At 40.8% G+C, this 15,048-nt stretch overlaps 1 protein-coding gene across 4 annotated transcripts; it reads right to left on the bottom strand.

Moving 5' to 3' along the window:
- Window positions 1-125: 125 nt before the first annotated feature.
- Window positions 126-11,301, bottom strand: glra2 (glycine receptor, alpha 2). 4 transcript variants are annotated; one of them, XM_044019913.1, is made up of 9 exons: window positions 10,817-11,301; window positions 10,218-10,336; window positions 8,344-8,555; window positions 6,096-6,319; window positions 4,937-5,019; window positions 4,711-4,848; window positions 4,419-4,633; window positions 2,999-3,148; window positions 126-1,825 (listed from the first exon to the last, which is right to left on the bottom strand). In XM_044019913.1, the coding sequence occupies exons 1-9, from the start codon at window positions 10,900-10,902 to the stop codon at window positions 1,544-1,546; spliced, it is 1,509 nt and encodes a 502-aa protein (XP_043875848.1). In that variant the 5' UTR covers window positions 10,903-11,301; the 3' UTR covers window positions 126-1,543. The 4 variants fall into 4 exon arrangements, with proteins under 4 accessions (XP_043875848.1, XP_043875852.1, XP_043875851.1 ...); XM_044019917.1 differs by having other exon boundaries at window positions 8,488-8,555; XM_044019916.1 differs by having other exon boundaries at window positions 8,344-8,411.
- Window positions 11,302-15,048: the final 3,747 nt, after the last annotated feature.

Raw genomic sequence — 15,048 nt, 5'->3', positions numbered from 1 at the left:
AGCGGATTTAGAGTCTCATCTTATCAAATAATGCATGGCAATGTAACATAAAGCCAAGTCGCTTAGCGTTTACACGTGACAGGAGGGAATAAAGTAAATGTGGCGCACAGTCAATTCTATTCATGTACAGGGCAGTGAATAAACGTGTTTATTTCCTCCAAGAACAGCATTTAAGACAGGAGTTCTTCACCACAGCATATCAGGAGTTCAAGAATCAGTTTCTACTCCAAACTGTGAATGTTATGCAGATCTCTCCTTTCCTGTTCAATCCTTTACAAACATACGTCACATTCCAGCAACAAACACACCAAGTGCAGGGAAACTGTCTACAGCAGAGGATAAAGAATTATACAGAGAGATTTTATATATGTATATCTATGTATATATATATATCTATATGTAAACATAATATTTCCTTCATTACAGTAAATATTTCATCAGACTAAATCTATACAAAGACGTAGTCTCAAAATCTAAAACCTAAGATACCTGGAGTATTTACCTGGAATATAAATGGATTCATATGGATGTGGACATTTGACAACACTGAGTAATGCAGTGTGTGTTCACAGTTTGGAGGCTTACATAACTTGTTCAAAGACATTTGCCATTACACCTTTAACCTTTGAAATACATGACAGTGTATTTTATAAATCACGTTAGAACGAAATGGAAAATGAGTGACTTTAAAAACATCTGGAATGACCTTACATTGGTTTTAGGTGACATCATTTTTATGTAGTTATGATTCATAATACATTTAGAGAGAGAGAGAAAAAAAACAAACAGGAAACAACTCGGAATGTTTGGCCACAGGTAGAAAAGCTACCAGAGAGAAGATGCTTGGAAAAATAGAGAGACATAGAAGTTCGTCTTACCGTGTTTGTTCGTCTTAACATTTGATATCTAAGGCCTCGGGTATTTCATAAAAATGCAGTATCCGATCCCAACTTATCATCTGCTTTGTCCGCACTCATGCCTGAGATGTACACTGCTGCCTATAATGTTTGAAAGATGCTGCTGTATTTCGTATAAACACGAGAAGAGGCGCTCTGACAATAGTACACTATAAAACAAGATAAGAAGGACCCCTTTTTTCTTTTTTTTTTGCAAATCGCAAAAAGTCATCAACGGGTCCGAGTAAGCTATACAATTACAAATCGATTTCAACCATGGAATGTTTACTTGTTCGTTCCGACGCCAAAGCAGAACTGATTCAAAAAAGATTTTGGTCCGTCTTTCCCAGCATGTTACGTTTAAGCCTTGAGTGAAAACCATTTCCTCGGATTCCTTAGGAAACATTATGCAGCATCTTACGACAACAAAACAGCATCAGTGTCTCAAAAGCTCCTCATGTGATCAGAACATGAGCATTACCGCGTGGTGCGAGAACATTGTACATTATCCCTGAAAGAACACATCACCGTCGTCACCGCGGTGCCTCTCAACGCACAGTCTTTTTTTTTTTCCCTCACTGTGCTTTCAGAACATTTCTCAGTCTGAGAAGTCCCAAGTCATTGTCATTTACCAGGCGTTTAAGTCTCTACTTTTGGGGGATGTCCTCGTGCCTGATGATCTTGTAGGTAACCCAGTAGAAGACGTTGAAGATGAGGAAGGCCAGAGGGAATGCAGCTCGAGAGATCGTGTCTATCCTCTTGGCTCTGTCCACAAACTTCTTCTTCATGGTGTCTGTGTCTTTTGGGACAGATGGTTGAGGGTTCGGCGCCGGAGCAGCGTTCTTAACAGCCGAGCCGTCCTTTGTTGGCAGACACTGACTTATATTGTAGCCGGCAAACTTAAAGCGGCCTTCGCGCATATCTTCATCCTGAAAACACACGAAGATAGAAAGAACTTTTGATATTTTTTCTTATTTAGGGCAGTTCAATTTTCTGGCTGTATTTGTACACTCACACAATTCAACTGCGTGCTAATGCACTTATCTACTCTATTTCCAACACAGCAACTCAGTGCATTTAAGCATCAGGTACAGTCTGCTGAATTTCAAACTGAGCATCAGAATGGACAGGCAAGGTGATTTGGTGATTGACTGTGAATGTCATTAATTGTGTTTCAAAAACTGGAAATCTACTGGGATTTTCATGCACAACCATCTCTAGGGTTTAACAACATCGAATAAGAAGCGGTTCTCTGTTGATGACGCAGAACGGGCAAACTGGTTTGAAATGAAAGACAGGCAACAGTATCTCTGAATGCACAACACATCAAACCTTGAAGCAGGCAACAGCAGCTGAAGTCTGGACCTAATTAAGTGACTAATTAAGTGAGTGTAAATTCACCAGTTCATACAGTGCCTTGTTCAGAACAGGAGGAGCAAAGATCAAAAACAAACTGCTCCACCTTCTGAGCCACAATTACCTAATCTCAGTGTGGCTGTATGTATACAGAATTAATACTGACATTATCATCATCATCGTCATTGCAAATATATTTCAATTAAAGTAACCAAATCCACAAAATAACCTCATGCATTTGTGATGACAGCCTGGGCAATGCATGAATATTAATTTCAGCAAATAATATTACCCTTATTCCAATATTCCAACAAGAGTTGACAGCTGTGTTTACAGCTCTGGCTGTAGTGATAATCATCATGTTCATCATCCTATACTGTGTGATCGCAGACTGATATTATATGTAGTTTTAGTAATGCAAACTGATGATGAAGATCACTTAAGTCATTACAGGTAATTAGCCAACCCCATTTTCCATCTTGTAATTCCAAATTCTTAAATGGATTGTTTAAGTTTATGCATGAGATCATCAAATTCAACTACTTTATCTGCATTAATGAAAATCGACTTTTTAAAACACCTGACAGTCACTATGAACATATTGGCCAAATGTGTGCAGGCCATGAATATCTGTATGACTTTAACAGCCAACCATTCGACACTCTTGTCCCTAATGTCACACCTCTAACTGTGGCACAACATTTTGACATCCAAACAGAATCCATGTCAGGTCTCAGACAGCCTACCTTATGACTCCTCCTTTGCCTTCGCCTCAGGCGAAGGAACTCTTTCTGTTGCCTGGAGACAAAATTAACCCCGGCATATTCAAGCAATGCCGCAAATACAAAGAGCAGACACACAGCCATCCAGATATCAATGGCTTTCACGTAAGAAACCTAGGAGAGAAAACAGATGTCCGTTGTTAGACCCTCCACAGAAACGGCATGGGCTAGAATCTCAAATTAAATATGGATTTGAGCTTTTTTTTTTCCTGCTCTCTACCTGTTTTGAGAAAAAAGACCTACATCACCAGGTCACCTGCACTTTTATTATAGATGCGTTTCCTCCCTTAATTATTTCAAGTATGATTGATTGATTGCTTGACCGTAAACATTAGGACATAATACAGCTAATGCAGCTATCAGTAGGCAAATAACTGTCATATTAGTTTGTACCTTTAGCACTGATTTCCATCGGTTTCTTTTGAAGATGTAGCTGAAAGCAGTTATTACTCTTCAGTGCGACCTTGCATTTTCATTGACAGCTGATTAGTATGGGGGAGAAAGCAGCTCAGCTTTTTGAGGGCTTTCACAGGAATGGTGTTATTGTTTTCATCAGTCAAGACTCTCAAGGGGAAGCTCTTTAAATATTTATTAGCATACATGTCTTTCATGTGAGAAGCTCCACTGTTGTGGCTGAGGCCTGAGCTCATCTGCAGACTGATGCGTGGAGAGAGAGACTGATCATCAGGATCTGACTCTCAGTGCCTGTAGGCCCCTTCATGAAATATGTGCATGGGCACTTTTTCCTGACTGAAAATAAGCTGGCGCAGACCACAGCTGATGCTGGAAATTGATACTTCCTTTAGATGACAGAAAGCAAAGATTCACACTGTAAATTCAAATATTATAAATGCAATGAGAGTTAAGGTGTTTCATCCTTTAGTGACTTTCTAACAACAGATAGCATGAGAATAGAGGTTAAAATGTAATTATATGATGCCAGAGATAGATTTTCCTTTACGTTTAGTTGATTATACTAATTAATTAACATCTAAACATCTGAGTATCTATCTGAATGACTACATTTACTAAATGAATTGTAACTGTGTATACTGTATCAGAGAATGGGTTGCAGGAGATGTTTGGGGGCTTCGCAAATCAATAATAATATTAATATGTATATGTTTTTACCATGCATTAGAAATGATAAAAATATCCATCCATCCATCCAACTTCTACCGCTTTATCCACAGTGTCTCGCAGGGATGCTGATGCCAATCCCAGCTGACATTTTTGGAAACACAGTTATGAACCATTTCTTTCAAATACCTGCTGTGGTGCACTGATGTCTATTTACAGTGTGTTCTGCCATTAGAGGCTTTGATTCACCTTCTATAAGTTTACCATTCCTGTTGAAGACAGTGAAAATACAAGTGGAGTTTACCTTTGGAAGAGAAGCTCTGGAGCCGGAGCTTTGGGTGGTCATGGTAAGCACAGTGGTGATGCCAAGTGCCACTCTGGCAGGAGCAGCATCCATGTTGATCCAAAATGACACCCATGAGAGGATGACAATCAGGAGGGAGGGTATGTACATTTGGATCAGGTAGTAGCCCATCTGACGCTCCAGGTGGAAATTAACCTCAATACAGGTGAATTTACCTGGTCAACAACAAAAGAACTGTCAGCGCTATAAACAACTCAGTTGTGTGTTTCTGTGTGTACGTGTGACCTCTGACCTGTGTTGTAGTGTTTGGTGCAGTAGCCCAGCTCTTTCTCCTCCCTCATAATAAACTGAGGCAGCGTGAGTCCCTCTGACACCTGCACTGCACCGTCCTCCAGCCACTCAAAGATCAAGTCATTCATGGTGTATCCGACTGAAGAGAGACAAGAAACATGTGACTCATCGGAATAAAAAATGATTATCACTTGGTTAGTTTTAGAAAAGTACGCAATCGTTCTTACAACTTTCCAGTTGCATCGTGCAAGTTTGGACATCCATCGGGAAGTTCTTCAGATCCATTGGGCAGGACAGAATCAGAGTCAACCTTTGATGCAAGACAAAGTTGTAGTGAGATACAGAGACCAGACAACATCAATAAACATCATTTCAATAAATATTAAGATACTTTAACCCTGAATTGAAAATAATTGGTGTTGTTTTCAGTTGTCTTAGCATTGTGCGCTTCTTTCTCCTGTGTGATGATCTCTGACACATGGTTCCCTTCAACGGGTTCCTATCACACTTTCATTACTGCAACTTATTGCCTCTGTGATGCATTGTGGGCCACAGTCTGCTCACTCTGTCATTTCTCTCAGAAATAGAGAGTGGCTCACCACCACTCATCCCTCCCTTTGTCGCACTCTCCCTCCACACCTGCGCTCCACTCAGCCCCGAGCTGCTCTCTAAATGGACTCAGAATTGATCTGCTGTGTGATGGAAGTTGTATTGAAATGAAATTGAACATATTTTCATATCTTGTACCTGAGTTTTGCTCCACGTTCGAGCAGACAGACCTTTAAAAGTATTGTCCATGCTGAGTTGGTCGCGTGTTTCAGAGTTGTTCAGACCAACGTGTACAAGAATTCACATCACTCCTCAGAGATGAGTCTGCACTCTTGCAATCAGCAATCCTTTCTCTAAAACATCTACAATGCACTGATAATGTGATAAAAATTAATTTAATACCATGCGCTACAGATTGACACTCTGTGAAGTTGAAGAGGAAATATAACAAAAGCAATAAATGAACATATCCTCGGGTGATACATGCATCAGAGGTCTTGCTTCTCTGGATTAACCTCTTTCACTCGGCGCAGATTTCTCCCATCATTAACAGTAGCCCAAATGGTGTGGAAACGATTTTCATTACTGACTAATCCACTGATTATTTTCTTGGTTAATCACTTGGTGTGGAGAACAATAGCAGTGGAAAATGTCCATCATGGTTTTCCAGAGCCACTGATGATCTATTGTCCTTCTAACAGGCAATAATAATAATAAAAAAAAAACAAAGAAAACCAAAAATCCCCAACTGTTTTTTGACCATTCACAAAAGTGGGTCATTTCTAGTGCAAATTTCTAATTTAAATAATTTTTTTTTTATTCCATCCCAGGCATCACCTGATACTGTAGAGGACAGTCCCATTCTTGAAGATCCGCAGCAGCTTGTTGTCAGTGGTGACATCATGGAAGTTGGCTCCTTTCTCGTTGGCAAAGAAAAGGTCAGGCTTCCATATGGAGTCCAACATGGACGGATCCAGGTCAAGGGAGAAATCTGGGTATTTACTGTACGCCAGCCGAGGGTCATTCCACTTCTGTCGCAGGAAGATGTTCACTCTGTAATCCTGCAGAGATGACAAGCAGCTTTGCATATTTTGTGTCTCAGCAGTCGGGGGTTATGAGAATACATGCTGGCGATTAAACATCAATCATCGGTATCTAATTATAGTATCATATAAACGGGAAAATGCTTTTCTTAAATCTAAATTTAAGGCAAGCAGCTGTACCTACAATTTTCTTTAAAAAAATGGAGAAAAAACATTGTTCACATGTACTTTTATTTAATCCCTGTACTTGAGTACAGTGTTAATACGTGGACATTTTTACTTTATACTACTTACTATTTCTACATCACACTATTAATAATGAATAAATATTCTACATGTTTTACAGACAAAACAGTCATCATCACCATACATTATGTACAACACAACAATATAATACATAAAGAAAACATAATAACCTGGAAAAGACCTAAATGCATTAGGAGTTATCTTAATTATGATATTTTAAGTATGTTATGCAGTAACTTTCACATCAGGAAAATGTGTCAATACACATTTACTTTGTGACATTTACTCAGAATGGCAACTGATGAGTCAAATGTTTTCCACAATATCAAAAATGGATTTTATTACTCATCTTGATCTTTATCTTTATCAGTACAGCCATACCAAGTTTAAGGTGCCTGTGCCTCATTTTAAATGTCGTGTGTGCGGTCTTCATCAGTGTGATGTTGATCTAGTTTTACACCGTTTGCAAAACGGAGACTTTATAATAAGTTCTCATGTAGCTCATGAATATCTAATCGCCATAAGAGAAGCTAAACGATGTATTTGTCAGAAGTGGAGGCTGATGGGGGAAAACTGACAGTGCAGTTAGTTAGTAGACTAAATGTCACAAAGCTCAGTTGCTCACAGTAATCAACATGTCATGGTGATCAGAAGCCCTTATGTTGTTTGACATTTCATCAGTATATTGGTGGTTCCAAAAACATTACTTATGTGCAGTGTAATTCCCTGGCAGAAATGAACCCCTTCCTTTGCAATCTAAATAGTTATAATCACTGATTGTGAATGCTTTCCATCATGAGCTGTTTGAACCTGTAGCAGTTGGAGGCTTTCACACTTAAAGGTCCACCGTGTAAGAATTAGTGACATCTAGTGGTGAGACTGCAGACTGTAACAAATGGACGACTCTGCTTCCTTTCCAAAGCATGTCAGAAAACTACGGTGGCCTTCACACACCAGAAAGCATGTCATTGGTCTTTGTTTCTGTCTGTTAAGCGATGGTTCTACAAACATGAAGGCAACAAACGTACTTCTGGGTAGTACATTCATGGTGTGTTTCCACCGAGTGGAACAGTTCGGCTCGGTACGTATTTTTCTTTGTGTTTACATTAGGAATAGCATAATAACCAGCCCCAACCATTCCATTTTTTTTGGTACCCTTCCCTTGGTAAGGTAGAGCTAGACCCAGGTGTTTCTTCAACACCTGCAGTCTCTTCTCATACAAAGCTTGACGTCTTGTCGAGACAAACGGCCACAAACCGGGCAGGAAAAAAAGAGCTGCTCTGTGGTTGTGTTGTTGTCTGTTGTGTCACATTCAATGTCATTGTACATTGTCGGCACATTGGTACAATGTCACACTGTGGGTATCTCGCTGACTCAGCCATGGGGCACAGCACACACCCCACCGACCAAAGGTACAGTTCTCAGCTGAAGCGCAAGCTTACAGGCTTTACCGTTCCAAACCGTACCGTACTGTAACAAACCGAACTCTATCATGATGGAAATCCAAAAAATAAATGTCTAATAAACCCTCCTTGATGTTACACATTGGACCTTTAAAGTGAGTTTCTAAAATCTGTGGACTGAGGGAACCGCCAATAAACTCCTTGATGGCAAAACACAAAGTCTTTTTTAAATGAACAGGAACAACTAAACACAGATAAATGAAAAAACAAAAATGTTGCTTATACGTTGGTTTTCAAAAACAAACGAACCAAACAGAAAAAAAACCCAGAATGATTGAGTTTTCACTCCAAAGCAAGGATCAGGGCTTCAGAACATGTCCGAGCTCAACTCACCATCGTGGTTTCTGCTATAGAACCAAAGCTGTTGATAAATATGTTGCAGGTAACATTAACTGGTGGACCTGCAGGTTGAGGGATAAATAACACATTGACACATAGTACAGGACAGAAATCACACAGAATGCCAAAGGAACTCACCATAGTTGTCTCTGTGACAGAGCCGAAACTGTTGATAAATATATTGCATGTAACGTTTACAGGGGGACCTGTGAAATGGAATGACAATGACAAAAAAAAAACCTTAAACCAAACTGTCAAGGATGACTGGCTTTGGAGCAGTGAAGATGTTTCATTCATATGCCCGGACTAAAGTGGGTAAAGGGGCTTTTGTTAAAAAAAGACTGAAAACTTAATTTCATTGAATGCCAAGGTTAAATAAAATAAACAAAAATGGGAAATGTGGATCTGTTGGTTTACATAAATGTATGTAAACACACGATGACACCAGCAAGCATTTCATGGACGCTTGAACCACAAAGCATATTAATTTATTGACATATTGTTAGGAAATGATGCTAAAATATGCTGAATATTATTAACTACATTGAATAGGAAAGATATAATGGTCAATAACGGATGAAATAATTGTCCGTGTGGTGATGTTTTGCAGGTCACGACAAATAACATAACGATGGTCTTAATCATCAGCTGTAGTCAACAGCTATCGTTTATTTCTGATATCAAATCGGAGCATGACTGTCAGCGAGCTAAATATATAATCAGCATGCGCTGATGAACTGAGTCATTATTACTCCAGTGGCCTGAACTCAAATGTGTTTGTGAAGCTTGGCAGGTTGTGCCAAAACTGAAGTTGTAAGCTGTTCCTTGCAGAGCCCCTTCCCCCTGTGCTTCCCTCATCAGTACTGCATGGCACCATGCTGATAATATTTGCCTCAGTTTTTGGTGGGTTTTGTTTTGCTACAGAAGCAGAAAAAAACCTCAGCAATGAATTCTTGGTCAGCCCAAGAAGAGTTCAACACTTCAGGTTCACAACAGCAGGGTTCACGTACTGTACATATGATGATTTTGTAACTACAAGGCACTTGATTTCATGTGAGGCAGGGAGATGTATGTATCCAGAAATACAGCACCATTTAAATGCCACACTGCAAAAACTGAAATCTAACAAAGATGAAATTGCTTCGATTCTTTTTTTTTGTCTCGCCAGCCTGTGCTCCTCACCCCTCAGGTCCATTTTTTGGCTACAGTCTTTCATTTTCTCACAGAAAAGAAGCCAATCTTTGTGCTGTACTGTCTAGATGTTTCAGCAACTAAGTTCCACTAAATACCAGCCCCTCTGACCCGGCCTGTAGAAGGCCTGAGCCCAAGTAACTCAGCTCTGTTCCAGTGACAGGTGCCGTGTCTGACACCAGCATCACAACAGCAGCAGCGGCAAACAGAGGAAGTCAGAAGCCTGCAGCCACGCCACTGGGGCCACCATCCATCATTTGACCTGTCAGTGTGGCGGTATATCCCTGTCTGCTGCTGCAAGTACCAGTCTGTGTCTGAGACAGTGATATTTACAAGACCACGTCTTTTTTTGTTTCACCAAATAAAAACAGGCGTGTGGTGTCATAATGAGGAGTCAGATCGTGATGTAACTGAAGCCGAGCAGGGCACAGTGTTGGGACTGTCAATTGAAATGATTGATGGTTCTTATCAAAGGACTTCCAGTGCATTATCTTCCCAACAGAGAATGGATCTCCAGATAAGTGATAATGCCAGAGTGGAGTGTGTGTAATTACAGTTATGGGGGATGGAGATGCAAAAAAAAAAGAAAAAGAAAAGAAAAAAGGTGGTGGTTGTGTCATTGTGAAATGTGAAGAAACAAAGATGATGATGAGGAGGATGGTGATAAACAAACACACCTTTAAAATTCGGTCTTATTCGTGCATCATATCCTGACGTGCGACCCATGAGTGAGTCCAGAAAGTCTGATGGAGACATGGAGGAGGATCTGGAATCGTGCTCCTTGGCATCCACACGTCTGGAAACAAACACACACACACACACGAGGAAGAAAGAAAAATAAAAACATTACCTGCGTCAAATCTCGTGTATTGTCAATCAGATGTTTGGATTAAAATGCGTCGAAGCGCGTGCACAGGTATCGCATACATTTGGAATTCGACGCCGTGCGGTTGTAAAATTCCCGAAACATTATTAAATGTCTAAACTGACACAGCTTGTTCTAATTAATAATGATAAGAGTACAGGAATTTTGCGTGCGTAAATGTCACTATTCAAGACACTTGTCCTCCAGACGAAAAGATTTATTTAAATTTAGGATGATACTCTCAAAGCATATACAGAATTCGTCAATCCAAATCAAAGTAACAGCAGTTACTATGTAAATGAGTAAATAATCCATCTCAAACCGTTAAACACTTGATCAGATTTCACAGATTGAAGAAAAACAAAAAAACATAGTTTGAAACCAACTCATTTACATGATAAATTCTCTTACCTAAAGTTGTTTGTCTCCATGAAACATGTAAATAAAGCTACCAAAACCTTAATGAGCGAGCGCTTCATTCCCGGTGGTTTTCCCATGTGCTCACTTTTCTATTTCCTCCGTATGTTTACATTGGTCAAACACATAATCCACATAGGGACGCCGCTTTCTTCATGACCGAGTCGTGGGCGTTTGGCTGTTCTTGCAGGAAAACACGCGAGACATTCCTCCACGCAGCCACAGATCATAGTTTAGTTTCTTGAAACTCTGACACCCCAAAACAACGACGTGGCAGAGGAGGTGTGAGGAAACATCGGTCCTGCGGTGGTCACACGTCGAGGAGGTGAAACTCCAAAAAACAAAAAGCGCGTCCGTCGGGCAGTGTTGGATCAGATGTGGAAGCTCGCTCTGCGGAGACAGTGAACCATGTTGGCTCGTGTTGTTGCGCGTGAAGTGAGATCTTGCGCAGGTGGACCACCGTTCTCTGTTTAGAAATGGAAAAGGAACGCCTTTTTTCCTCACTTCAGCACTTGGACAGCTCCCGGCTCAGTTACGCGCAAGCGCAGGGCTAAAAAGTGGTGAACGTGAGTTGGTTTTCAAGCCAAAAAAAAAAAGAGGCGATTTACAGAAACAAATTCAAAGCCGGTCTTCACTGTCTGGAAACGTCTACATTTATTTTAAATGTTTTGACTGGTGAAACTCCAAGTGTCAGCAGCTACTGCGTTTGAAATATTTACGTTTTTCCAGTGGTGTAATTAAGAACATTAAATTATAGGCCTATTGATAACGAATCATTGGACTTTAATACACAAAATATCACTTTCAGTTCAATCAGCCCACGTCTCATTACTCTTATATGTTTAATTCTAACCATAACATGACCACAATTTACATCTCATTCTCAGAAATGAGGTTCTGCCTTATTAGGACCAGGCTTTGGACCTCATCTGGTCCTGAAAATGTCAGTGTTTATACCAGTGAGGTAACAAAAATGTGGATCAAAACACACACACACACACAGGTCTGCTCAGCTATTCTTCTGAGGACACTGCACTGGCTTCCATTCATTTGGGCAGTATAACCAAAATGAACCTAATCACAATCCAAGTGGTTTGTCCTTAACTTAACCTGTTCCTCAGAAATGAGATTCTGCCTCATTAGGGCCAGATTTTGGTCACCATGAGGTCTACTGGTCATGACAAGATCAGTGCGTATGTCAGAAAATGTCCTGAAGAGGTACCAAATACAAGCACACACATCTATGCACACACACACACACACACACACACACGATCCTCTGATTGACGCTTTTACTCTGACATCATCCACTGGCTGTAATTTCACACAATATGTTTATTTTCTTTGTCCCCGTCAGTGTCTGTTTAGAGCAACACGCATCCTCATGGAGATATGGAAAGTGTAAACAAAGGACACACCACAGAGGAGCCGCTGGGAGAGTATTTGGTACCCTGGTTGCCCTGGAAACAGATTTCTGAGGCACATCATTGGAAATGCTGAAAGGTTGGCCTCCCCGAGCGAGACGGAAAAGAGCTGACATACAGACAGACAGAGTCACAGGCAGAGACAGCGGGAAATTTAGCAGAGGCATGGCTGAAGCCCAAGGGTGCAGGGATAAAGGTTCAGGAGCCCCACCACACAGATTCACTCACTATTATTATATACATGTATGTAAGCTCCTACTATTGAGGAACTGGAACCAAGCGGTGTGTGTGTGTGTGTGTGGATGTGAGTGGGCTGTGAGGCTTCACAAACACAGGCATGAATGACTCATTCCATGCAAGTACACAGGCATGTGCTGTGGAGGAACCGGCTCAACTTGGTGAGGAAGGAAAGTATTTCATTCACCATCAAGCGAACCGCAGGCATCGCGTTGTGAGACTCTAAGCTCAGTGCTTCACATGCCTCAGTAATGTGACGCACCCTGGGCTGCATTTACACTTTTGTCTGACATTAGAGGTTCAGTTTCCAGATTATCTCGGCGTGTCACGACCCCCCAGGACGAGTCACAGACACTTTCCCTTTTTCACTGCTGAGTGTCACATTCTGTCTTGGGATGGTATGACTTGCTCTGGAGTGTGGCTTTAAATTTGAGTTTACCAGTTCAATTCAAGTCTGATTTATTACAGATCAGCTTTAACAGTTCACATGCAGAAATACAAATATCCTGCATGGGCATGTCCTCTTAAACCCCACACACTGAGGCAAATATGTCATATGTTGAAGACTTTCCAGTGTTGGGGCAGGAGATCAGATTTGGACGATAGGATTCAATTTACAGAGTGGCATCAGAGGGCTTGACACGTGAACTGCACATGTCTGTGTTGTGTTTTGAATGAACAAACTCAAAAACCAACATGGATAAAAGCTTATACTGTTCTGAAGTCTGTTCAATGAATACATTGCCTGCTGGTAAGAGTGAAAATTCTCTTTGCACTCAAGTCATTTATTAGCCAATGTCAGAGACACTTGGCTTGTCTGTGTAATGACAAGCAACCAGAGCTGCAATTGGCCATTAGTTTCCATAGGGAAAGTTTTCTGGCCAGGTGGGTCACATAATTAAACAAGAGCAAGTCAAATCTGTGTGTGTGTGTGTGTGTGTGTGTGTGTGTGTGCCATTAAGGGAGAGAGAGGGAGAGAGAGATGTAGCTACTGTCTCTGCCTGTGAAAGGAGGGAATAAAAGAGTGCAGTTCATTTGACAAGAGCTGTCTGTCGGTCTCATTTATCCAGTGGTTCTTATACAGCCATTAAAATTACAGGCTCTAGACAGGCAAAGGAGGTATTTTAATGCTGCCCACACACAACAAAGATTGGTTGCTGCTGCCTGTTATTCTGTGGGGAATTAATGGCTTTTATATCATCTGGTTTATTGTGTTGTCTAAAAGGATTTCCATGACAATTTATAACTTAAATATGAGATTTCCTCTTCCGCAGTCCGTCAGTTGTAATGCGACATCTCACAATGACTTACAGAGCAGTTTAGAGCCCAGTATTTGCGCTGCCATTGGTGCACAATACAGTTGAGCAGCGACCATTTGTAAGCTCTGTGTAGCTGTGGGCCGTCGTAATCGATCCCCCTCGATATAACTGAGGAGTTGTGAACCAGCTGGAGAAGTCACCTGGAAACTAAAAGCAGGCTCCAACGCCCTGATGCTCATGTGCACTGGACTGGAGACAATTGAGATGTGCCGAGCATCCATTGCTTTCCATCGATTCCTTGTATCTTTATCCCGCTTAATGACTTTCTCGGCCCATCATTCAACTCATGGAGCTGATCCGCGGCCTAGCAGGGATACAGAGGAAGCAACTTGTGTGGTGGCGGTGTTGAGCTGTTTGAGAACATTCCTGAGGAAGAACGCAAAGGATTTAATGAGTGCGTTCTTGAAGAAGAGGAAGGATAAGAAAAACAGACAACACAAACATCATAAGCTGGCGGACTTCAGGGCTGGGACGATATGTTTTTGTCACGATTTAATACTTGCAGATTCCATTAGCCTTGTCTTTATTCTAATTTCATAGTATATGCACTGTATGAGAGTTCAGTGACAACACATAATGGTTACGGCATGTTTTGTACTGTAAAAATACTTGCACTAATAAAGAAAGGACTGTGTAGAAAGGGTAATTTGGCGTACACAAAGATGCTCCTCACAGTTGAAGCAAAGGGAAAGAGAGTGGAGTGGTCTCCCGCCTCTTCAGGGAAACACGTCACAGCCGCGTTAGAATTCGGTGAGAACTCTCTGTTTGAGAAACAGAGTTGCTCGTTTTTGACTCCCCCTTAACACCGACACTTTTTGAAAAACAACTCTCTACACCAACACTGGGAAATGAACACCTTTGATTTGGCTGTGTATTGTATTCACTAGTTTCAGTCATTCTAAATTAAATGACACAGAGACAGTAACCCATGAGTCATAATTCCAAAATGTCACATGTCAACGCTCATGTAGCGTCAGTCAGTCAGTCTGACATTTATTTAAACTGAATGGTACATAATATGTTGGTAGAATGTTGTTTGTTTTTAAGTTAATGGCTACCTGCCCCTGTTTGGCTTTCACTGAACCAATGCTGCAAGAAAACAAAATAACATGAAGCTGAACATGAGCTAAAATGAATAGAGCCTCTCAAAATAGGACACAGCACGTGTGTGAGACTTCAAATTAACATGCAAATGTAAGTAAAATGTCTTAAAAATGTCCCAAAATAATATTTTTGTTCTACATTT

The sequence above is a fragment of the Solea senegalensis genome, linkage group LG2 (assembly GCF_019176455.1).
Source record: "Solea senegalensis isolate Sse05_10M linkage group LG2, IFAPA_SoseM_1, whole genome shotgun sequence".
Taxonomy (NCBI): domain Eukaryota; kingdom Metazoa; phylum Chordata; class Actinopteri; order Pleuronectiformes; family Soleidae; genus Solea; species Solea senegalensis.
This window is presented reverse-complemented; position numbering and strand designations above follow the sequence as displayed.